The sequence below is a fragment of the Pipistrellus kuhlii genome, unplaced genomic scaffold, assembly GCF_014108245.1.
Source record: "Pipistrellus kuhlii isolate mPipKuh1 unplaced genomic scaffold, mPipKuh1.p scaffold_m20_p_8, whole genome shotgun sequence".
Classification (NCBI taxonomy): domain Eukaryota; kingdom Metazoa; phylum Chordata; class Mammalia; order Chiroptera; family Vespertilionidae; genus Pipistrellus; species Pipistrellus kuhlii.
The window spans coordinates 15,549,255-15,573,407 of NW_023425584.1; the positions used below are offsets into that span (position 1 = coordinate 15,549,255).

The 24,153-nt window shown below is 40.9% G+C and overlaps 2 protein-coding genes across 14 annotated transcripts in view; one reads left to right on the top strand and one right to left on the bottom strand.

The window, feature by feature from the left end:
• Positions 1-2,489, top strand: part of GEMIN5 (gem nuclear organelle associated protein 5) — a 35,338-nt gene extending 32,849 nt beyond the window's left edge. For 8 of the 9 annotated variants that reach the window (XM_036423720.2, XM_036423718.2, XM_036423719.2 and 5 more), the window contains one exon: positions 201-2,489. In XM_036423720.2, coding sequence (XP_036279613.1) covers positions 201-276 — 76 coding nt within the window. In that variant the 3' untranslated portion in view covers positions 277-2,489. The remainder of the gene's footprint in view (positions 1-200) is intronic. The other variant, XR_006740698.1, reaches the window with a different exon arrangement.
• CNOT8 (CCR4-NOT transcription complex subunit 8) lies at positions 1,683-24,145 on the bottom strand. Of its 5 annotated transcripts, XM_036423730.2 has the most exons (8): positions 24,001-24,144; positions 11,429-11,612; positions 10,381-10,574; positions 7,334-7,495; positions 6,419-6,563; positions 4,783-4,893; positions 4,468-4,513; positions 2,974-3,111 (listed from the first exon to the last, which is right to left on the bottom strand). In XM_036423730.2, exons 2-7 carry the CDS (start codon positions 11,543-11,545, stop codon positions 4,490-4,492), a joined length of 753 nt encoding a protein of 250 aa, XP_036279623.1. In that variant the 5' UTR covers positions 11,546-11,612; positions 24,001-24,144; the 3' UTR covers positions 2,974-3,111; positions 4,468-4,489. The 5 variants fall into 5 exon arrangements, with proteins under 5 accessions (XP_036279622.1, XP_045432628.1, XP_036279624.1 ...); XM_036423729.2 differs by lacking the exon at positions 4,468-4,513 and having other exon boundaries at positions 1,683-3,111; positions 24,001-24,142; XM_045576672.1 differs by lacking the exons at positions 4,468-4,513; positions 7,334-7,495 and having other exon boundaries at positions 1,683-3,111; positions 24,001-24,145.
• Positions 24,146-24,153: the final 8 nt, after the last annotated feature.

Below are 24,153 nucleotides of genomic sequence, written 5' to 3' on the forward strand. Positions count from 1 at the left end.
TAGACATTCCAGTTTTGAGTATCATCTCTCCTTAGAGTAACTGATGAATAAGACATTGCCTGTCTTCTCTCACAAAACATCTTGAGAGAAATGGCCCAGCTATGCCTGAGAAGTGTCAGGAGAGACTCTGAGTTACTGGTGCCTTCCATGCAGGTGTTGTGGCTCTTTTGCAAATGCTTCGTTTCACTTTCATCTTTCAGACCTGGCCCTTTCCAGATGTGCTGGAGTGCTGCCTGGTCCTGCTTCACATCGGGTCCCAGTGTCCTGAGAGCATGACCCAGGAAATGCAGCAACAGGCCCAAGAGCTGCTTCAGAAATACGGCGGCACTAAAGTTTACCAAAGACACTGCCAGACCTTCTGCACGTGAACTTTCAAGGACCTTTAAAATAAATTGCATCAAATTCAAAACGTCTGACACCTTTCACCTCTGCCAGGCATTTGCTCTGATCCCTAGATGTTTTTTGCAGTGATCCAAATAATACAAAACGAGGGTCAAGTTTGGATCAACTCTACCCTTAAAAACAGAATCTGACTTTGGACTCAGTTGTAGTTCCCTACTAAAGGATCTTCCAAAGCCAGCAGTAGTTGTTAGAACACCTGCAAGAGTAATTGTTGGTCATCTCTAAAGCCTTATGTAGATTTCATCCAAAGAGAAGAAACTTTTGTTCAAAGTGTTATGTTCTTATACACAAGCTACCTTTACAAATGCTTCCCCTGATCGTAACCACCACCATTCTTGTTTGAGATAGAATTGCTGTAGTTTATGACCACGGTATCATTTTTTTAATTTTGTTAACTTGGGCTCTCCCCTTCTACTCTACTACTAACTGCTACTTCTACTGAGTGTGAAACAGGCCTTACCCATCATGTTGTCTTTATCCTAGGTCAAAAATTTGGTTTTATTGTTACATATAATTGCTTATTTGAACAAATCATTTACTAAAGTGTTAGAAGAACAAATAAGTAACTCAAGTGAGTCTTAACCCTTCAGTTTTGATGGTGAGCAAAATAGCTCGGAAAGAAATTACTGTTTCAGTTTTTCTTAATCTTTTTTGGATCACAGGAGAATTAGATTGAAGCCACAGATGATCTTCCAAGAAAAATGCATATTCCTTCCTTATTTTGTATGTGTAAGTTTTGGATCATTGGACTTCAACTTTTGGATCATGCATAATGGACACAACATACTAATTAATTACAAACTCTTGTTCTTGTATTTTTTTTAAACTAATGAGCATTCTTTTGAAGCCTGTTCTTTTCTTTGGTTAAATAGTTGGACAATGTCAGGAACAGATGTTTCCGTAGTATCCCAGTTGCTAGATCATAAAAATTAAGACAGTTGGGTGAGGTTGATGAGGAGCACTCTTTCCCAATAACTGAACTGATTCATGGCTTTTCTGCAAGAATTTCACTTGCTAATTCACCACATGTATAATGAGTGGTCCCAGGAAATAGAGTTAATACTGGTTTCCAAGTAAGGCCAAATAATCAGCGACAAGTGTGAAATGTTCCACTTACACAGATGCTCATTAAAAGCTTCCTTCAAAGTGAAGCGTTCTGGATGCGAGCCACCTTGTGGAAAATGGAGGCAAGACCTTGGGGATACACAAGATGCTGTTACCAACTGCTAATATCCATTTCTAGCGCCAGGAATTCATAGCTATGAAAGATCAAACCTGCATGCCAGTAGTTAAAAAGAAATCTTTATTATACAAAATTAAAAACATAAATATATTTACAAGCATCTTAAATACCAGCTTATAATACTTGACATTTTTGAATAATTTCAAATTGAGTTTTCTATAAGCTTTTAAAATGCAAGACTATTCATCCACTTCAGTGAGTTACCAGTTCCATTTCCACCATTCCAAATGGGTTTTTTGGGTTTTCAAAATTATCCATACTGTCATTTAAAAAAAAAGATACAGTGTACTTTTTAAATGACTAGTTTTTTTGGGGGGGGGAATCACAGTCCTGAGCTTTCTACCCCAGTTGTGGGATATTATTCCACGAGAACAAATTCCTATAAAACAAATTCCTTACTGTCCTGTTTATATGCACCACTAAAACTTTGAAGATTCGCATTTCTGGTACTCACATTAATCCATCTCCCTAACTTCTCAGGTTTTCGGAAAACAGAGAAGAGAGGTGGCGGAATACAAATGCCCATCTGAAATCACAACAGACTTATGATCCAAAAATCTGATCTTAACTAATTTCCTTCAGGATCAAATCTATGATTTTGTTACATGAAAACACAAAGTGACTTCAAATGGTGCACATGTCACAGCAAATTTCAATGGCACAATAGAATATAAAGACACTTAAGTGGCTAATTTAATGTCCACTCTGGTGTTCCTTATGAATAAAGAGTAGACAAGTTCAGTATTTTTTTTTAAGATAAGTTACCATTATCTGGTCTTCAAATTTCAGCACTGAGCATGTAATTCATTCCCATGAGGAAAGCAAATGTCCTCGAGAAGGGTCAGAAAAAAGGACTCAATACCTATCACCCACACTTAAGAATACCATTTTGTTCTACTTTTTCTGGAAGCCCTCAGCTCAGCATAGTAAATCTTCATCAGAGATTAGCAACAAATTTAAAAGAAAAAGAATGACAACAGGTAAGAGTTATATACATTTTACTAGTTTGTTTCTCACTTGTCCTGGGTATTTAAAAAGGTGTCAAATGAGCCATGGATGCTGGTGGCAGGAGGCAACTGGAGAAGAGGCCTAGGGATGAGGAATAGGTAAGACTTGTTTACAAATTCCGAGCAAACTCCCCTCTTCTGGATCAAAAAGACTTCTTTGTCTTCAGTAAAACAAAAGTCTTTCTGTTCAGTGGAGATGGTAAGTGCAGCTTGCTCAAAAGTAGCGGTTTCTCTTGGGGAGGAAGGTAAATACAGTCAGCACAGTAAGCACCATTCTGGTTGGGCCCGCTCCGCAGAGCCTCGCCACCATCACTGCTGCATGTTGTTGATGATGGCCAGAATGCTCATCTTCTCCTGGGCAGAGTCCACATCCTCATTCTGCTTCTGGGCCACTCCCGTGCCCAGGCCATAGAGCCGCCCACAATACTTGGCATCATCAATACTGTCCTCAAAAAACAACTGCAGAATGGGACAGAGAACCCGTCGTAAGAATCATGCCAAGTCAATACTACCACATCAGTACTTCCCGGCTCTCAGCCCTCAAAATTTGACCAACTAGAAATCAATTCCATACAGAAAGGTTCCAAACCTTTCCACGCTCCTTTGTGAACAGACCTATTTTCCATGAGTTCTTTCACTGCTAGAATCCCTGTGCTGCTGCTGCTTAAGTACACATGTCCCATTTTGTCCTTTCTGTTTAGCAGGCAGTGCCATGGTTGAGAACTTGGGCTGTACAGACTGACACCCTGTGTGACCTTAGGAAAGTCACTTCACTTTAAGCCCCTGTTCCCTATCTATAAAACAGTCATATTTTAATAGGTGGTCATCAGTGAGATAATGGGCATTAACCACTTATAACAGCATTATGTCAACCCTGGCACTACTGGACAGAATGCCTTTGCTGTGGTGCGGGTGGCTTGTCCAATGTAGGATGTGTAGCAGCATCCCTGGCCAGTAGCACACTGCCCCCTTCAGCCTAACCCCCAGGTGTGACAACCAAAATGTCTCCAGACATTGCAAAGAGTACTTTGGGGGACAAAATTAGGAAGAATGATGCTGTCAGCTTTGTTCTTTCTCAAGATTGCTCTATTTGAAATCTTTTTGTGGTTCCATGCAAATTTTAGGATCGTTTGCTCTATTTCTGTGAAAAATAACTTTGGAATTTTTGCTTTGGGTAGTATGGACAGTTTAATAATATTAACTCTTCCAAGCCATGAGCACAGTTTATTTTTCCACTCATCTGTGTCATCTTCAATTTCTTCCATCAATGTCTTAATAGTGTTCAGTGTACAGGTCTTTGGTTAAATTTATTCCAAGGTATTTTATTCTTTTTGATGCAATTATTAATGGGATTTTTTTTCTTTAATTTCCCTTTATAATAGTTCGTTATTCGTGTAAAAAAAAACACAATAGAATTCTGTATATTGATTTTGCATCCTAAAACTTTTTATTTAATTGATTTTGAGAGAGAGGGAGGGACACTAATTTGTTGTTCCACTTGCTTATGCATTTATTGGTTGCTTTTTGTATGTGCCCTATCCGGAAATTAAACTTGAAACCTGGTATATCAGGATGATGCTCTAATGAACTTGAGCTATCCTGTCAGGGCTAGTACCTGCAACTTTACTGAATTTATTAGTTCTAACAATTTTTTGGTGAAGTCTTCCATAGATAATATGTCATCTGCAAATAATGAGTTTTACTTTTTTTTATCTACATGCCTTTTATTTTTCTTACCTAACTGTCCTAGTTAGAACTGCCAATGCCATGTTGAATAAAAGTAGCAAGAGTGGGCATCCTTGTCTTGTTCCTGACCTTAGAGCTGCTGATTATGATGTCAGCTGTAAGATAAGTGGGTGGTCTAACCAATGTGTTCATATTATTTTCAGAAGAAAACCAAATAATTACAACAATGAGAGCTGCTAGGAATACAAATATACTTTTAGATTTGAGCATGCTGAGTGGCCTTCATTTCAGATGCTTCTTTGCTTTTCAAACTATATTTAATATATTGAACATCATAACAAACAAAAACAAAAAACTGCTCTCAATGTAGTCATCAACTTCCAATAGAAACTATAAATTTCAACAAACCTCAGCCCACAAAGGTCATCCATCTCCTCGCCTTACCTCTTTCATCCTGAAGAATGCCATTCCTGTCAGCAGTGAGTCTGAGCCTGCCTGATGCTGCCTTCCAATTCTCTGCAAATCTAACTGATCAGCCACTTCCTGAAGACCTCCCTGGAGATGTAAGAAAAACAAAGACAATATTATAGACCCAACACGTCCCTACTAAAGTCAATGTAGTCCATTCTTGAGTTTATTTCTTTTGGTGATGGAACAGGCCATTTACTTAACAGGCATTACCCCAGCCCTCCAAATGATACATTGTGTTATGTTCTGTTTTTTACTCCCTTTTTCTCTTTATCATTAATTTTGTCAGTTCTCTGCTCCATAAAATCTTAATTGCTATAAAACAAGGTTTAGAAAATAGTCAATGCCAGCCCTGGCTGAGTATCTCAGTTGGTTGGAGCATCACCTCAATAAACCAGAGTTTTGGGTTCAATCCCCAGTCAGGGCACATTAGGAAGCAACCAGTAAATGCGTAAGTGGGTGGAACAACAAATGGATGTCTTCTCTCTCTCTCTTGCTCTCTCTTCCTTCTTTGTAAGGTCAATAAATAAAAAATTATTTTAAAAGAAAAAAAGAAGTAGTAAATGCCTATCTAATTCAAATCAGCAAACCTCATATCAATAATGTATTAGGGTAATGAGTTCTTAAACTATCTAGGGAAGCCACCTTTCTCATCTCATGGCACACAAATTAACTGCCTTAATTATGCGGCATACTTTTTTTTTTTTGTCAATCTGACCCTTTGGGCTCCAAAGTGACTTTTTCAAAAATCAAGTGTTTATAATTGTATATAAGGATATCTAGTACCAAGATTTAATCAATCAGATACAAACCTATTATGTGACGTGACCAATATAACGCAATGCTTAGTATTATATGACCTATAGATTTATGGATCTAGACAGGGCATTCACATTGGACAGCTATGTATTTGCTGTTGTCTTTTTTTTTTATTTGACAGTAAGGGAAAGATGTAATGCCTTTAACTAGTTAGGTATTACATGTTTTGTGGCACACCAATTAAAAATTGCTAATCTAGGGTCAAGAACTCCTCTCTCGCCGAAACCGGTTTGGCTCAGTGGTAGAGCGTCGGTCTGTGGACTGAAAGGTCCCAGGTTCGATTCCAGTCAGGGGCATGTACATTGGTTGCCGGCACATCCCCGGTGGGGGGTGTGCAGAAGGCAGCTGGTCCATGTTCCTCTCTCATTGACGTTTCTGGCTCTCTATCTCTCTCCCTTCCTCTCTGTAAAATATCAATAAAATATATTTAATAAAAAAAAAAAAAACAAAAAAAAAAACTCTTCTCTGATCTGAAAGTCTGGTACACTACAGACCCCATTCCTGACAAATTGTACATACACCTCCAGTTACCAATTGGTATAGGCCTTGAGTGAAGAAAGCCTGCCTTATGAGAGAAGCAGAGGGCTCCCTCACGCCCAGGATAAAGACAATAACCACACAAATTCCTGGGCAATTAGCTATATATACAACCTATCTAGTACAATACAATGTTGGCATCTAGCAGGGACTCAAGAATTCATGCTGAACAAATAACAAAGCAAAATGATAAGTCTGCTTTTTTGGCTTTTTTTGTTTGTTGTTGTTACTAATTTAAAATACATATATATTGTACCTTAAGATTTTTGCAACTCTTCATCAGGTATTTCACATCATAAATGGATGGGAAGAAAAGGTTCAGAATATGAAAGAATTCATGTTCCTCTTCTGGCAAACGAGAATCAGTAAGTAACTTTACCATGTAGCCAAAGTCATAGCCACTGCAGGAGAAAAGGAGGCACTAAGTGAAAAAAGTAGCAGTGATTAGGTCCCCACGTTCAACAACTTTACTTCTCAAAATGCATGATGCTGCCACCTTTCAGTATTGCATAGTAGTTTATCCTGCTGTGATCTAACATTCCATTAAACAACACAAACTAATATGGAAAAAAAACTCAAAAGTTTATATATAAATGTGTGTTTTATTCATCAAAAATCCAGAAGTACTGGCCCTGGCTGGGTAGCTAAATTGGTTAGATTATCATCCCAATACGTCAAGATTGCGAGTTCCATCCCCAACTCAGGACACATAAAGAATCAACCAATAGACCTGGCCAGTGTGGTTAAGTTGGCTGGGCATCATCCCATGCACCAAAAGGTTGATGGTTCGATTCCTGGTTAGGGCACATGCCCAGGTTGGGAGCTCAACCCAGTAGGGGGCATGATGGAGGCAGCCAATCAATAATTCTCTCTTACCATTGATGTTTCTGTCCTTCTCTGAAATCAATAAAAATATATTTTAAAAATGGTAATAAACAACCAAGTGCTTCGGTCCTCTCCACCCACCACTTTCCACTCAGAATGCACCCACTGGCAGTTACATGATAGAGTCCAACACAAACCAATATGAGCTCCAAATTGTTTTTTGAAAAAACAAACATGAGTAATAGTTACCATTTCAACTTCATAACTGCTAGAGACCAATAGAAGAGAGCATAAGAATTCAATTCCCTGCTCCCAAACCGAGAGCTACACATTCTCTGGGGCTGACCTGTGAAATGAAAGCCATTTGACATTGTCACAGAGAACCACCCCTGATGTCATAAGCAGCTCCGCAAAGTGCAGTGTGTCAATCCCTTCCTCTTCGTGCTTCTGAAACTGCAGTCCTGAGTTTGCAAGGAGATCTATGGAATCCTGAGAGTACATGTCCTCTCTGAAAAAGAAGGTGTCATGTCTTAGTTGATGGATAATGTAGCAGAAGTAGTGGGTAACAGTATATCACACTTATCATAGGACAAGTTTTCTTTAAATACTTTCATTATTTAAGACTACAATTCCTTTTGTCCAGTATTCCAGCAAGCATAAAAAGTCGATGATCTTATCTCTAACAGATTAAAAAATGTGATTTTTCCATAAAATAACTGTCCAAATTATAAAATATCCACGTTTTGCCATTGTTTAAAGAAAATTCTCAAGCCAGGACTGGTTTGGCTCAATGGATAGAGTGTCGGCCTGCAGACTGAAAGGTCCAGGGTTCGATTCTGGTCAAGAGCATGTACCTTGCTTGCAGGCAAACCTCCAGTGGGGGGTGTGCAGGAGGCAGCTGATCGATGTTTCTCTCCCATCAATGTTTCTAACTCTCTATCCTTCTTCCTTCCTCTCTGTAAAAAATCAATAATATATATATATATATATTTTTAATCTAAAAAAAAAAGGAAATGAAAAAAATTTATATATATAAAATCCTAATATGCAAATAGACTCAACAGCAGGACAACCTAACAACTGGTCACTATGATGTGCACTGAACACCAGGAGGCACACACAGAACATGGCAGGTGTCAGCAGCAGGCAGCAGAGCACAGAACATGGCGGGTATAGCTGGTGGCAGGATAGTGGAGCAGGTAAGTGGAGACACCAGACCAAGGCAGAGTGCCGATCGCTGTCATTGGGGTGAGCCTCTGGTGGTTACTGAAAATACTTTGCTGTCACATGCAGCGGTCCTACCAGGCACTTGCACCTGCTGCCAGCCCCGCTCACACCTGCTGCTGGCACCCGCACTGCCCCCGATCACCTGAGGACTACTCCGCCTGCCCCTGCTCCTGAGGGGCAATTGGGGCAGCAGCTGCTGCTCATGCTGGTGCCAGCTCCAATCTTTCTGTGCTGCCAGCAGTTGCAAACGGGGCCGGCACCGTCAGCACATGGGAATGGCAGCAGGTACAGGGGCTGCCAGCAGACAGGGAACCAGGGATTGTAGCAGTAGAGGCCAGGTGGGAGTGTTATTTAATAGGTATAAAGTTTCTGACTTGCAAAATGAAAAAGTTCTGGGGAGTCTGTTTCACAACAATGCAAAGACAATAAATCTTACTTTTTACCACATTTTTTAAATTGCATCAAAATTTTACCACTACCAAATAGGCTTGTTTCAACTACCTTTGATTAGCACCCACTCTATATCTTATTTTTATTATGAAAGATACTACTAACCCTCTTTTACAGATAAGAAAACTGAATTACAGCCGAAACCGGTTTGGCTCAGCGGTAGAGCATCGGTCTACGGACTGAAAGGTCCCAGGTTCGATTCTGGTCAAGGGCATGTACCTGGGTTGCGGGCACATCCCCAGTAGGGGGTGTGCAAGAGGCAGCTGGTTGATGTTTCTCTCTCTCATCAACGTTTCTAGCTCTCTATCCCTCTCCCTTCCTCTCTGTAAAAAATCAATAAAAAAAAATTTTTAATTGAATTACAAAAAGGGAAAATAATGTCAACCAGTAAAGAAATGGCAGAAATTCAAATACTGATATCTTAACTGGAAAACTGACTTGACTTTAAATAGCTTTATTGAGGTATAATTCCCATATTAAACAATTCACTCATTTAAAATATATAATTCAATAGTTTTTAGTAAACTACATATTTCAACCATCACCACCAATTATAAACCATTTCATCACCTCAAAAAGAAACCCCGTCTCATTAAGCAATCACTTCCCATTATCCCATAATCTCCCTACCCCTGCTCTAGAACCACTAATTTATTCTAGATGTGCCTATTTTGGACATCTCAAATAAACAGAATCATATATGTGGGCTTTTGTGTCTGACTCCTTTCCTTTAGCATGTTTTCAAAGTTCATCCATATATAGTATATATCCATACTTTATTTTTTTTTACTGCTCCATAACATTCAATTCCATGGATATACTGTTCAATTTATCCATTTATCAGTTCACAGATATTTGGATTGCTTCATATTAATGAATAATGCCTTCATGAATAATGCTGCTATGAACATTCACATACAAGGTTTTGCATCGATCTAATTTCAAATCTCTTAGACATATGCCTATGAGTAGAACTGCTGAGTCATATAGTAACTCTGTTTAACCTTTAGAGAAACAGCCTTTCTAACTGGACTGTTTGTTTTCCAAAGAGGCTGTGCCACTTTACATTTCCCATTATAATGTATGAATATTCTAATTTCTCCACATCCTCGCCAACATCTATGTATTTTTATTATAGCCATCTCGGGGTATAAAATGGTATCTCACTGTGGTTTTGATTTGCATTTCCCTAATGACACAATTATAAGCAACTTTTCATGGGTTTATTAGCCACTAGAAACCCGGTGCAACAAAATTCACGCACAGGTAAGGTCGCTAGGCCTGGCTGGTGATCAGAGCTAATCCGCACCTTTCGGCTGTCAGCTCAGGGCCTTCCTTCATTCCCCGCCAACCCCTGGTGGTCAGCATATGTCATTGCAAGCGATCAAACTCCTGGTCGTCTGGTAGAACTCTCAAGTGGACACTTTGCATTTATAGAAGATAGATTTGTATGTCTTCATTGGAAAAATGTATATTCAAATCTTTTCCCTGTTTCTAATTGAACTACTTCTCTTTTTACTGTTGACTTGTGAGAGAGCTTCAAGGGGGACTTTTCTTTGAGATTATTTATTTCATCCCCTGCTTAACTGCTCTGTCCAACCCTTACCTGGGTTTGGTGGAAGTAAAATTTAAAATTAACAAATTCAACTATAAATCACAATCTGCACAAATGTAGCAGACTTAAGAATAATACTCAGAAGTATCTCAGACACTTACGTAAGGTTGAATTTGAAGTTGAACTGCCAAGTGTTGATTCCAGAAGGGTATTCTCCCTTTTCATTTGTGAATGTAAGGCCCAGCTGGATAATTTTTAAAAGGTCAACATTGCACCGCAAAAGCTGATACTGGTAATCTATGGAACTACGAAATTCACCAATTGGTCGCACCACAACACCAGGAAATTCTGTGTCCTGAAAAAACAAAACAAAAAAACCATCGTAAGGTTTCACAAAATAGTGGATGCTGAATTGGTAATTCATAAACAAAATTCTCACCTCAATTTATAAAAGTTATGTGACAAGCCCCAAGATTGAAAAAAAAAATCTATCTTAAAATACTTATCTTGTTGACATCTACAGAAGCACTAAAATCACAAAGCTTTACACAACAACTTGGATATCCTAGCAGACATGAGTAGAAGTAGGTGATAAACTATAGAGAGATATATAGGCAATTAAGAACATTCTAAGTTGAGAACAATATACAAATAAAAATATAGAAATAAGGAAGTGAAAATGCCAATCAGAAAAAAAGGAGTATAGCAAACTGGGTATGAAAATGGTTAGGAGTTGTGGGTGCTTCCCTGCCTCCTCTAAAGAAGGCCCTGGATATCACCATGACACACATGTCCCTCTTCAGCCACTCAATGTCAGGCAGGTATGTGGCCCCTATATTGCCAGATCTTTTCAATTTTTCCAGAGATGGCAAAAATCTGGAATTTAAGTAGGTTCCTTGATTCTTAAATGCTGACAATTTTTAAAAATTATTTTTAAAACTACACAAATGTACCATTATCTGTGAAATAGATATGCCCTATGGCTTTAAAGACTTTCAAACACAGAGTAACATTACAAAACCTCAAGACTCTAGAGGTTACATCCTTCTCAGATACATTGGCTAACCTTGCTGTTTCATAAAAACAATATAACCTTCTATCATGTTTAATATGCCATCACTTTAGTGTGATCACTTATTTCAAAATCAAATTAAATACTCCCTAAATCCATACAAGGTGAGTCAAACAGGGTAGGATAGAGCTCTTTACCATGGCAATGTAACTGTAACTGAGCACAATTTCTCGGATCTTCCTCATCTCTTCTTCTAGATTGCTGGCCCAGACTTCACAGATAACCTGGCTATTCTCCACAAGTGCTGCGGGCATCCTGAAGAAACTTGAGAAGTCACTTTCAGCTGACTATGATAGAGGGCAAGCCAATGGTTGATCTGACCTAAATTCAAAAACACATTGTGCAATCACATAAATTTACACACTGGCATAAGATGTCAATAAAACAAAGGCAACAAAACAATATTTTATCATCACTTCACAGTTTACGCTAAAGCATTGAGATTGTCAGTTGGTCCGACAGTTGTGTTATTGTTATGCTGATTAAAACATTGAGACTGTCATATATTTACTACACACACACACACACACACACACACACACACGCACAGTTCTTTAACCTAAAGAAACTAAAATTATTAAGAAACTTTTGCCCAGGCTTCCCTTTTAAGTAAAAGGGAAGTAAAAATCACTGCCCTACACCAGCTTTCAGCTCTCTCTACAACGTCTACAGACTGAAACAGTCCTGTGACCACAAAAATGCCCTTATCTGTAACTTTCACAGCACTTTGCTCAGAGATCACATAAAGGGAACTTTTCTTTTTTTTTTTCTTTTTTATATATTTTATTGATTTTGTACAGAGAGGAAGGGAGAGAGATAGCAAGTTAGAAACATCCATGAGAGAGAGTCATCGATCAGCTGCCTCTTGCACACCCCCTACTGGGGATGTGCCCGCAACCAAGGTACATGCCCTTGACCGGAATCGAACCTGGGACACTTCAGTCCCCAAGCCGATGCTCTATCCACTGAGCCAAACCGGTTTCGGCAAAGGGAACTTTTCTAAAGAAATCACTTGAGCCAATTTAAATGTACCTGGACGCTCTGAAAGCTTGAAAGAATGTGAACCTAAATCCTCACACTTTAAAGTTTTTACAATTATATGATGAATATGGAACTGGGACTCTCCTCTTTCCCCAAAAAACAGGGAAATTCTTTTTCCCTACTATTCAAAAGTCAAATAGAAGTAGAGGCAATTAATTAACTTAATATAATGCCTCTTTAATTTTTTTATAGATTTTTCTTGATTTCTGAGGAAGGGAGAGGGAGAGAAACATCAATGATAAGAGAGAATCATTGATCAGCTGCCTCCTGCACACCCCCTACTAGGAATCGAGCCCATAACCGGGGCATGTGCCCTGTCCAGGAATCCAACAGTGACCTCTTGGTTCATAGGTGGATGCTCAACCACTGAGCCACACCAGCTAGGATATAGTGCCTCTTTAGATTTGTGCAAATAGTGATTTAAGTTGTAAAACACTTGCTAATTTCAACCTTAACAATCACAAGAAAAATATGAATTTGAGTTATTAATGTCTACTTTTAAACACAAAGTATTTTATTTTATTGATTTTTTTAATATATTTTATTGATTTTTTACAGAGATGAAGGGAGAGAGATAGAGAGCTAGAAACATCAATGAGAGAGAAACATCGACCAGCTGCCTCTTGCACCCCGCAACCAATGTACATGCCCTTGACCGGAATCGAACCCGGGACCTTTGAATCCGCAGACCGACGCTCTACCACTGAGCCAAACCGGTTTCAGCCTAAACACAAAGTATTTTAAAGAAACCAAGTAGCAATTCAACAATCAAGACAGAGAAGATAGCAGGTATAAATTCTACCAAAACCTGGAAGATGGTGTACATTCTGTGAGGAAACTGGGAGGGGACAGTAAGTATTCTGCAAGATAAAACTCCACATGGTTCAGCCTCAGAGTATGCTGTTACTTCAGCAAACACAACGTAAGATGCTTAGTTATAAAAAGACTAAAGGAAGTTATCATAAAAGGATTTACTTAAGAGGCAATCTCACTACATGGATCCTCAATATAAGACGGTCATGCGCATTTTAGTTTCAAGAATTTCTCCCTGAATATACAATGAAATTCCTAGAAACAGTAAAATGCACATGACTGTCTTACAAAGAACAGAGCAAGGAAAATCTCTGCTTCCTACTTTCAAATTACAGTAGGAATCTGGAAAACAAAACTGGCATTCTCAAATGTCCTCATTTCTCTAAGAAACTAATCTGTTGGTTTAGTAACTCTCAGAGATCCCATATATTTAAGGCACACTACCCTCTGAGGTGCTTCCCTAAAATCACAGCAGACGCCGAAACCGGTTTTGCTCAGTGAATAGAGCGTCGGCCTGCAGACTGAAGGGTCCCGGGTTCGATTCTGGTCAGGGGCATGTACCTTGGTTGCGGGCATATCCCCAGTAGGGGGTGTGCAAGAGGCAGCTGATCGATGATTCTTCTCTCATCGATGTTTCTAACTCTCTATCCCTCTCTCTTCCTCTCTGTAAAAAATCAATAAAATATATTTTTAAAATTTTTTTTTTAAATCACAGCAGACTTCCTATAAGCACTCTGAAGTTTACGCAGACGTGGCATCTAGTACCTCACAAATACAGGTGGACTCTCCTTAAAGGCAGAACCTGTTCTTCTCATGTTCAATCGGTACATTATGGGCATGAACAACAGGTTTGCAAATGAACAAATAAACATCAGAAAAGGGCAAAAGCTCAGACTAAATGTGGGCTGTACTATAAAGGCTAATATGCTAAGTGTCCCTTCGACCATCCTATGGTCACACACTGATCACCAGGAGGCAGATGCTCAACACAGAGGCTGCCATGATACGCCCTGGCCATTTACAGCACCACAGACCTGGCACCAACAAAGCAACACTCAGCTTCCCCCAAGTGGGACACAGGCCCCACCACCACCTCATAGAGACACCCCACCAAATTGCAGCCAACCCTGCCAAGACCACATGGTGCAAAATGCAGCCCACAGCCCAGCGCGCACTGGAAATGGGCACCGGGGGTGCAAGGTAATGACATCGCGTAGCAACACCCAGCTTCTCCCTAGCAACTAGCCTCCTTGGAGTTTCTTCAGCCCAGGAACATGACTTGCTTTATAGCCAGGTGGAAACATTTCACACTTTAACCAAATGTCTGTGAAACATTTTCTTGTGCCTCATCTCATTTGATCCTCACAGAAGTCCTGGAATAGGTAGATAGGAGCCTCGGTAGAATCCTATTTTCTTCTCATTAGCCGGAAAACGGAGATTTTTAAAGTTTAGAAACTTAATCCGACTGAAAAGAAGAAATGATGTACCATGAAAATGACTTCATGTTTTCTCACTGCGCAGAATATAGTCAAATACTGCTGCAGTTAAATATTTTACCCTTAGTTCTCCCTGCATGATCTACAATAAATAATCTGCTTCGTGTTGATATTTACTGCTATGCTCCTGACAATTACCTGAGAAAGAAGTCGGAGTGCCTAAATGGGCTGGAAAAAGTTTAGCTACATCAGAAAGTAGGTGTAATTAAGCAAGTTTATTCTATATCTATAAAAGGCTGTTGATTCACACATGCGCAATATATATAAAGCACTTGCTGGTGCCAGTTGCACACATGTGTTTCAATCTGTCATTGTTGATCACGAATTTGGTTGACACTTCTATTATAGAGAAAGGGAGAATAAGGATATTAAAATATTTCTTCTAATTAGTTTTCTTTCAATGTGCACAAATTTGTGCACTGGGCCACTAGTCTAATCATAATTAAGAAAATGTCAGGGCTCAGAATTTTAAGTTCTAAACTATGCTTAAGGTTTTCCCCAGCTAAAGTGCTTTAAACCATTTCTAAGCCCATTAACGTTAAACCAATACCACTTAGCTTCTTTATTTCCCTAACTGAAACAATTCACTTCCTTTTTGGTGTCATTTGAAACACAACCATAAGTTACTGTAGGGGCAGTTGATACTCCTGTAGATGTTTCCATAAAAGCAAAAGCAACTAAAGGGACCCAAATAAGATCCATCCCTCTCTCTTCCATTCTCCCAAGGGAAAAAAAATACCTTTGGCCTCCAAGCAGTGAAAAGCAAGATATTTACACTAAACCTTTAGAATCAGGCTCCCCAGCTAAAATACTCTTATATTTGTCACAAAATAACTCAAGAAACAATCTAAAGAGGTTCCCTCTGGTCAACGACAGAATGAACATCATTATGAATAATTACTAAAGTGTATTAAAACTTCTCAGAGAAGTTTATATACATTAGTTCATAATGAACTAAGAAAATAAACTTAATTGGTCATCAGTGGAGAATGCTAGTAAATCAACTTATTTTTAAAATTGTATCTTGTCTTTCTGATATAAGCTATACCTCGAAGCAATCACACAGCTGAGGGTTTCTCTTCAGAGAAGTTATACAGCTAACAAGTAAATATGAAATTATAGAATATCATTATTATGTGACTCCTAATGAATAATCATAATAGCATTTACATGGATAAGCAGAAAAGGCCAATCTATAAAGACAGAAAAGTAGGCTACAGTAGTGGGATGAGGATAGGAGTTTAATGGAAAATGGGCATGGAGGTATCTTCTTAAGGTGAAGATTGCTCTCAAACTCAATTACAATGATTACAGAACTCAGTAAATTTCTCCAAAATCATTGAACTATAAATTAAAATGGGCAAGTTTTATAACATGCAAATTATATTTCAGCTTTGAAATGTGTTAAAATAATCATACTGACTGTTATCATAAAAAGCAACAAGGTATCATGTGCCTCTTAACAAAACATATCACTGTTATGAAATAGTCACACACCATTTAAGGAGAGAATATGTCTGAGAAATGCATCATTACGTAATTTCATTCTTGTGCAAACATCATAGCCCAGCAGTATTGTTCAGTTGGTTGAGTGTAGACTTACGAACCAGGAGGTCACGGTTCCATTCCTGGTTATGGCACATGCCTGGGTTGTGGGCTCGATCCCCAGTAGGGGGCATGCAGGAGACAGCCAATCAATGATTCTCTATCATTATTGATGTTTCTATCTATCTGTCTCTCGCCCCCTTCTCCCCCCCTCCCTTTTTCTCTGAAGTCAGAATAATATATATATTCAGCCCTAGCTGGTTTAGCTCAGTGGATAGAGCATCTGCCTGCGGACCAAAGATCCAGGGTTCAATTCTGGTAAGAGGCATGTACTCTGGTTGCAGGCTCCTCCCCAGTCCCAGTCCTGGTTGGGGCACATACAGGAGCAACTAATCAATGTGTTTCTCTCACATCAATGTTTCTCTCTCTTTCCCTCTCTCTTTCACTCTCCCTAAAAATCAATAGAAAAATATCCTCAGGCTGAAACCAGTTTGGCTCAGTGGATAGAGCGTCAGCTTGCGAACTGAAAGGTCCCGGATTCGATTCCGGTCAAGGGCATGTACCTTGGTTGCGGGTACATCCTCAGTAGGGGGTGTGCAGGAGGCAGCTGATTGATGATTCTCTCTCATCAATGTTTCTAACTCTCTATCCCTCTCTCTTCCTCTCTGTAAAAAAATCAATAAAACATATTTTATATATATAATCTCCCCTCAGGTGAGGAGTAACATACACAAACATATTTATAAAAAATGTCAGAGTGCACGTACACAAACCTAGATGGCACAAAGCCCGCTTCACACTTCGCTATAGTATATACTATATAGCCTATTGCTCCCAGGCTACAAACCTGTACAATATGTTACTGTACAAAACAATACAAGATAACTCAAGCACAAGAGAAAAGATTCAATTAAGAAAGAAGATTGAGTAAGCATCAGATGTATGAAGCTATTGCAGCTGTAACATCATATACTATTTTACAGCAAACTTTTTCTTGTAAGTAGAAAGAGTAGCCACTAAAATAACACAAAAAATACAGAAACCAGTAACATAGTCATTTATTATAATTGTAAAGTATTATGTACTATACATATTGTATGCCATACTTTTTTAATCCTCACCCAAGGATATGTTTTTATTACTTGAGAGAGACAGATGGACACATCAATGTGAGAAACATCAATTAGTTGCCTCCCAACCAGGTACAGAACCCAAAACCTAGGTATGATGTGCCCTGACCAGGAATCGAACCTGCAACCTGTTGGGTGAGGGACAATGCTCCAACCAACCGAGCCCCCCACCTCCACCCCCAGGCAAAGCTATAGGCTACACTTTTACAGGACTGGCAGTGCAGTAAATTTACACCAGTATCATTTCAAAGACAATATGTGTTTCACTTAAATGTAAGGATAGCCATGATATCACTAGGCAGTAGAAATTTTTCAGCTCACTTATAATCTTACTAAGGCCCAATGCACGAAATTCGTGGAAGAGTAGGCCTGCCTTCCTCCAGGCTCCCCTCTGGCACCCGGGACCTGGGCTTCCCTCCAGCCACAGGCAGGCACCCAGGACCCAGGCTTCCCTCGTAGCCCTGGCTTCATCTGAAAGGATATCCGATCTAATTAGTGTATTACACTTTTATTATTATAGATAGGACCACCATAGTACATAGTACATGCTATAGGGGGCGGGGGGGTGGAGTCTAATTTGAATCTGACCACAACTCTAGATTTAACTATCAATTTCCAGGAAATATAGGGGACAAAGGAACAAGATAAATGACACCACAGTTCAATCAGCACCCTGGCTGGGTGGCTCAGTTGGTTGGAGTGCCATTCCAATACGCCAAGGTTATGGTTTGATACTCAGTAAAGGCACATACAAGAGTCAGCCAATGAATGCCTAAGAGCAACAATAAGTTGATGTTTAAAAGCAATCAGCAAAGTACAGAAACCACTGTGGAGCCACAGTCGGCAAACTGTGGCTTGTGAGCCACATGCGGCTCTTTGGCCCCTTGAGTGTGGCTCTTTCACTCGCCATGGCCTTGGCGAGTCTATTTTGAAGAAGTGGTTTAAAAGTTTAAGTTTAAAAAATTTGGCTCTCAAAAGAAATGTCAATCGTTGTACTGTTGATATTTGGCTCTGTTGACTAATGAGTTTGCCGACCTCTGGTGGTCTAGAGCAGTGTTTTTCAACCTTTTTTGGGCAAAGGCACACTTGTTTCATGAAAAAAATCACGAGGCACACCACCATTAGAAAATGTTAAAAAATTTAACTCTGTGCCTATATTGACTATATATAAACTAATTCTCTTGAATAGGAATCAAATAAACACAAAGAAAGTATTTTATAATTACTTTATTATGAAATATTAAGTAAACAAAATAGTGAAAAATTATAAAATTCTTGTCTTGTCTGCACCTACGGCACACCAGGCAACATCTCGCGGCACACTAGTGTGCCGTGGAACAGCGGTTGAAAAACGCTGGTCTAGACTCTAGAGTAGGGGTGTCAAACTCAATCAGAGAAGGGGCCAAAATCTAAAATCCAGCCTAAATCTCGGGCCGAATGGTTTACTGAACAGTCATAAACTGTCATTGTGATGGAAACGCAGCGGAGTGCAGTGATGACAGCGCGGTGCGGGCCACATTGCAAGGCCTGGCGGGACGGATTTGGCCCGCGGGCCTTGTGTTTGACACATGTGCCTAGAGCATCAACCTATGAACCAGGAGGTCACAGCAATTCCCGGTCAGGGCAAATGCCCAGGTTGCAGGCTCAAAGCAGCTGATCGATGATTTTCTCTCATCATTGATGTTTCTATCTCTTCCTCTCCCTTCCTCTCTACAATAGAAATATATGGGAAGGGAAGGGAAGGAGGGAAGGAGGGAGGGAGGGAGGGAGGGAGGGAGGGAGGGAAAGAAACCACTGAGGCCGAAACCAGTTTGGCTCTGTGGATAGAGCGTCGGCCTGTGGACTGAAAGGTCCCGGGTTCGATTCTGGTCAAGGGGCATGTACCTTGGTTGCAGGCACATCCCCAGTAGGGGGCGTGCAAGAGGCAGCTGATTGATGACTCTCTCTCATCGATGTTTCTAACTCTACTCTGTATCTCTCTCTTCCTCTCTGTAAAAAATCAATAAATAGCCGAAGCCGGTTTAGCTCAGTGGTAAGGCGTCGGTCTGCGGACTGAAAGGTCCCAGGTTCGATTCCGGTGGAGGGCATGTACATTGGTTGCGGGTGCATCCCCGGTGGGGGGTGTGCAGGAGGCAGCTGGTCAATGTTTCTCTCTCATCGACGTTTCTGGCTCTCTATCTCTCTCCCTTTCTCTCTGTTAAAAATAGAATATATTTTTTAAAAAATCAATAAATAAATAAAAAAAAAGAAAAGAAACCACTGTGGAAATCTAAAGAACCATCCAACTTCTTCAACAAATTGCAAGAAATAAAAGTAAATAGAGAAAGATAAATATCACATGATCTCACTTATTTGTAGAATATAATGAACCTAAACTGATGAACAAAAATAGATCCAGACACAGAGAAACATCAATCAGAACGTCAAACCTCAGGGAAGGTAGGGAACAGTGGGGGCAAAGGGGAGAGATCAACCAAAGGACTTAAATGCATGGATATAAGCCTAATCAATGGACACAGACAACAGGGGAGAAGGGGCATGAATGGGAAAAAAATCCTGGTGTTTGCAGATTTCTAATATTTCTACAACTTTTATGATATCATACTATGTTAGTACAGTTTTGGTAATATTATATTTAAAATCCTTTTACTCTTAAATATTAATGTTTGTTGCATGTAACATATTTAAGACCATTTTTCTTGAAATAGTAAGGTTTATTGCATGTAACATTATTATATTCAAAATCATTTTTCTTGAAAAAAAAAATCCATGTTTCTCTCTCTCCCTTCCCCTCTTTCTAAAATCAATAAATAAATTTTAGAAAACATTTTGTTTAATCCTCAGCCGAGGATATTTTTCCATTGACTTTTAGAGAAAGTGGAAGGGAGAAGAGACACATTGAATAGGTGTTGCCTCTTGCACACACACCTGACCAGGGCCAGGGAACCTGCAACTACGGTACGTATGCTTGACGGAAATTGAACCTGGGATCCTTCACTCCACAGGTCGATACTCTATCCACTGAGCCAAACCGGCTAGGGCTAATTACTTTTTAAATAGTAAAAGACTCTCAGGAATCTTATTAACCACTCAAAATGTGTAGGCCTTAGTTGGATCCAACTTTAAACTAACTATTGCTGCAGGTGGGCGGGGGGGGGGGGGGGGGGGGTGTTGCATAGCTCTCACATTTTGAGACTATTATAAGTCTTAATGACTGGCTGGTTTTACTTTTTGTTCTGGGTTCTTGTGAGGGTCCCCCCAACTCCCCTTTTTTGGTGTTACATTATATTGTGGTCATGATTTTTAAATGAATCTTTATCTTTTAAAGATAATGCTAAATATAATTATTGATACTAAATATGGGGTTGTTTCAAAATAACAGTGGAGAAAACTCCTCTCAACTTTATGCAATGCTGTATTCCTCTGCATTTTATAAATAAGAAACTGAAATTCAGAGACATCAATTAAAAAGGCAGCATCATGCCCTGGCCGAGAGGCTCAGTTGGTTGGAGCATTGTCCCATACACCTAAGGTTGCAGGTTTGATTCCCAGTTAGGGCACATAATTAGGTTGTGGGTTGGATCCCCAGTTGAAGGCAACCAATCAATATTCCTCTCACATCAATGTTTCTCCCTCTTTCTTTCTCTCTCCCTTCCACTCTATCTAAAAATTAATGAAAGCATATCCTCTGGTGAGGATTAAAAAAAGAAAAGGAAAAAAAAGCAGCATGACTTCATTGGCAAAAGAATTTTTTTTAAAGCTGAAACCGGTTTGGTTCAGTGGATAGAGAGCATCGGCCTTCAGACTGAAGGGTCCCAGGTTCGATTCTGGTCAAGGGTATGTAGCTTGGCTGCGGGCACATCCCCAGTGGGGATGGCAGCTAATCGATGTTTCTCTCATCAGTGTTTCTCACTCTCTATCCCTCTCCCTTCCTCTCTGTAAAAAAATCATTAAAAAATATTTTTTTTTTAAAAAAAAGCTAACCACATTGTTAATACACACCGACAAATGGGGAACACAAAAGCAGACAATTGACAAAAAAAAATATGTAAGACATTCTTGCACCAAACCCTTATCTAGGAAAACTGTTGGGAAATAGACAATAGCTTGTAAGCCTCTAAATGTAGTACCACTCAAAAATTGAAGAGGAATCAGCCCTAGCCGATTTTTCTCAGTAGTTAGAGCGATGGCCTTCGGACTAAAGGATCCCTCCCAGGTTTGATTTCAGCCAAGGGCACGTGCCTGGGTTGTGGGCTCAATCCCCAGTGTGGGGCATGCAGGAAGGAGCTGATGAATGATTCTCTCTCATTATTGATGTTTCTAGCTCTCTCTCCCTCTCCCTTCCCCTCTGACGTCAATAAAAAAAAATTTTTTTTAATTGAAGAGGAATCATATTGTGCACCTTTACCTTAGCATAAATTACTGGGTATGCTAGCCAAAAGGAGAAATAATAATAATAATAAATAGTGCCAGCAATTCTGCCTGCCACTTTCCGTTCTTGCTCCTGAATGAGCCTAATATGGGAACCACAGACACAATATTCCACTCGGTTAGTCTTCTTCCTTTTAAGCCTCTCAGTACCTGATCTCACAGAGTACACTGCACAGTGCAGAATGACTAGGTACTTCAAATATCCATCTGTGCAACACAGTCCCTAAAGGTAACCTAAGTTCTTTACCTGGTTTAGGACCAAAGAAAGAGTAACGAGTTACAAAGCTGAAGGAAAAACTGAATCTCCTGGATTTACTGGAAAACAGGCCTGCCATCTCCAAAATTGCAACTTTCTAAGTTTTTTTTTTTTTTTTTTTTTTTTATTGTTTAAAGCTGTGGTCGGCAAACTGCGGCTCAGCTCGCGAGCCACATGAGGCCCTTTGGCCCCTTGAGTGTGGCTCTTCCACAAAATACCACAGCCTGGGCGAGTCTATTTTGAAGAAGTGGCGTTAGAAGTTTAAAAAATCTGGCTTTCAAAAGAAAGTTCAATCGCTGTACTGTTGATATTTGGCTCTGTTGACTAATAAGTTTGCCGACCACCAGTTTAAAGTATTACAAATAGTAATACATGTATCTCCTTTTTTTTCCTCATTGACCTTCCCCCAGCCTCCTTTACCCCCTGGCACATGCCCTCATCCCCGCCCCCCCCCCCCCAACGCCCAAGTATCTTGTGTCCACTGGTTGTGCTTATATGTATGCATACAAGTCCCTAAGGAATTTTTTTAATATACTTTGATTTTTTACAGAGAGGAAGGGAGAGAGAGCTAGAAACATCGATGAGACAGAAACATCGACCAGCTGCCTCCTGCACACCTCCCACCGGGGATGTGCCCGCAACCAATGTATATGCCCTTGACCGGAATCGAACCCGGGACCCCTCAGTCCGCAGACCGACGCTCCACCACTGAGCCAAACCGGTTTCTGCATCCCTAAAAAATTTTTAAGGATGAACTTGAACGCATGCAATGTCTTCCTCACAGGCTGACTTTAAAATGCCTCCACATGAGCTACTCCACTCCCTAAGAAAGCAAGACAAGCACTAATTGATACCTGTTGTTTCCCAGCACTAGACTGTACACGAATAAAAGGTCCCTCTCTTTCTCTCTTACACACACACACAATTACTGAGGTCCCTGCCCTGTGCTGATCTGTAGTGTACCATCTGTTCAGATCGTTCCTGACGGCCTATAGAGTAAGACAGCTCCAAACAAAGCTTGTTTACCCAGGAAAGCTCCGAAGAGCAACTGATGAAACAGCCACCTGAAAGCTTTCTCCGCAAGCAATCCAGAGCAAGCTTGGGAAAAGAATGGTTGGGTTTTCTGGTTCTGTTCAAGTCTAAGTGTGCAAGAAAACAATAAACATCACATCCCCTCTCCTCCCCCCGCTGGAGGCTGAACAAAGACGCGGCGGCCTTCGCCTACGATGGAAAAGGAAGCAGACGCACGTTAGAAGACACGGCAGCAACCTGGAGGAGGGTCCGCTCCATGAACGCCCACAGTCGGTGGTCGCCGCCGCCCTCCTCGGCCTTCCCCGCCAAAAGGAACCTACCCGGGCCTGGACCTCAGCAAAGCCACCCGCGGAGGCCAGGCTTGAGCGTCGGCTCCTCCGGAGCCACGGCTCCGGCTCATAAAGCCATAGCTCGGCCGGGAAAGTGGCGCGGCCACAGGAACCAAGAAGGGGGGCGGGGGAGGGGAGCAGCCTGCAGGGTTCCAAACTCGGTCCTTTCTTCTACCCAACGGCCCGTCACCATTCTGCTCCCGTTCTGGATGACCCACCAACCCCCTTCACACTCCTCCCTCACCTCCTCCTCCTCCTCAACCCTTTCTGTGCAAAGCAATTCAGACCTGAGTTCGAAGCCACACCACCGACTCGCCACGGGGCTTTGCATAAAGTACTGAACCTCCGGCGTGCCTCAGTCTACCTATCCTACGAAATGGCTGGAACAGCATACACCTCGGAGGACTGCAGTGGAGGCGCCTGTTTAAGGTGCTTTGGAAGGTCCTGGCACACGTCACTGGAGCATTATCGTCCTGCGGAAGAGGCTGTTTACATTACTGCCATCCCATGGGCCTCTTTCTCGTCACGCTCACCCTGCCTCTCACTACGCCCTGCTCCCCTTCCTCCCACAGGCCCAGGGGGCCTCCCACACCTTCTCGCTTCCCGTTCCTCTCTGGTCGGCGCGGGCACGCTTACCCCGACAGGCAGGCCCGCGAGAGCTGGCGGGCTGGCGGGCGGACTCCGCGGGAGCGGCGGTTGCGGCCCCTGACCCGGCGCTCTCTTCCCTCTGCCCCGGATCTGTTCCTAGGATCCAGCGGGCCAGTGAGATGGGCGCCCTCGTACCAGAAC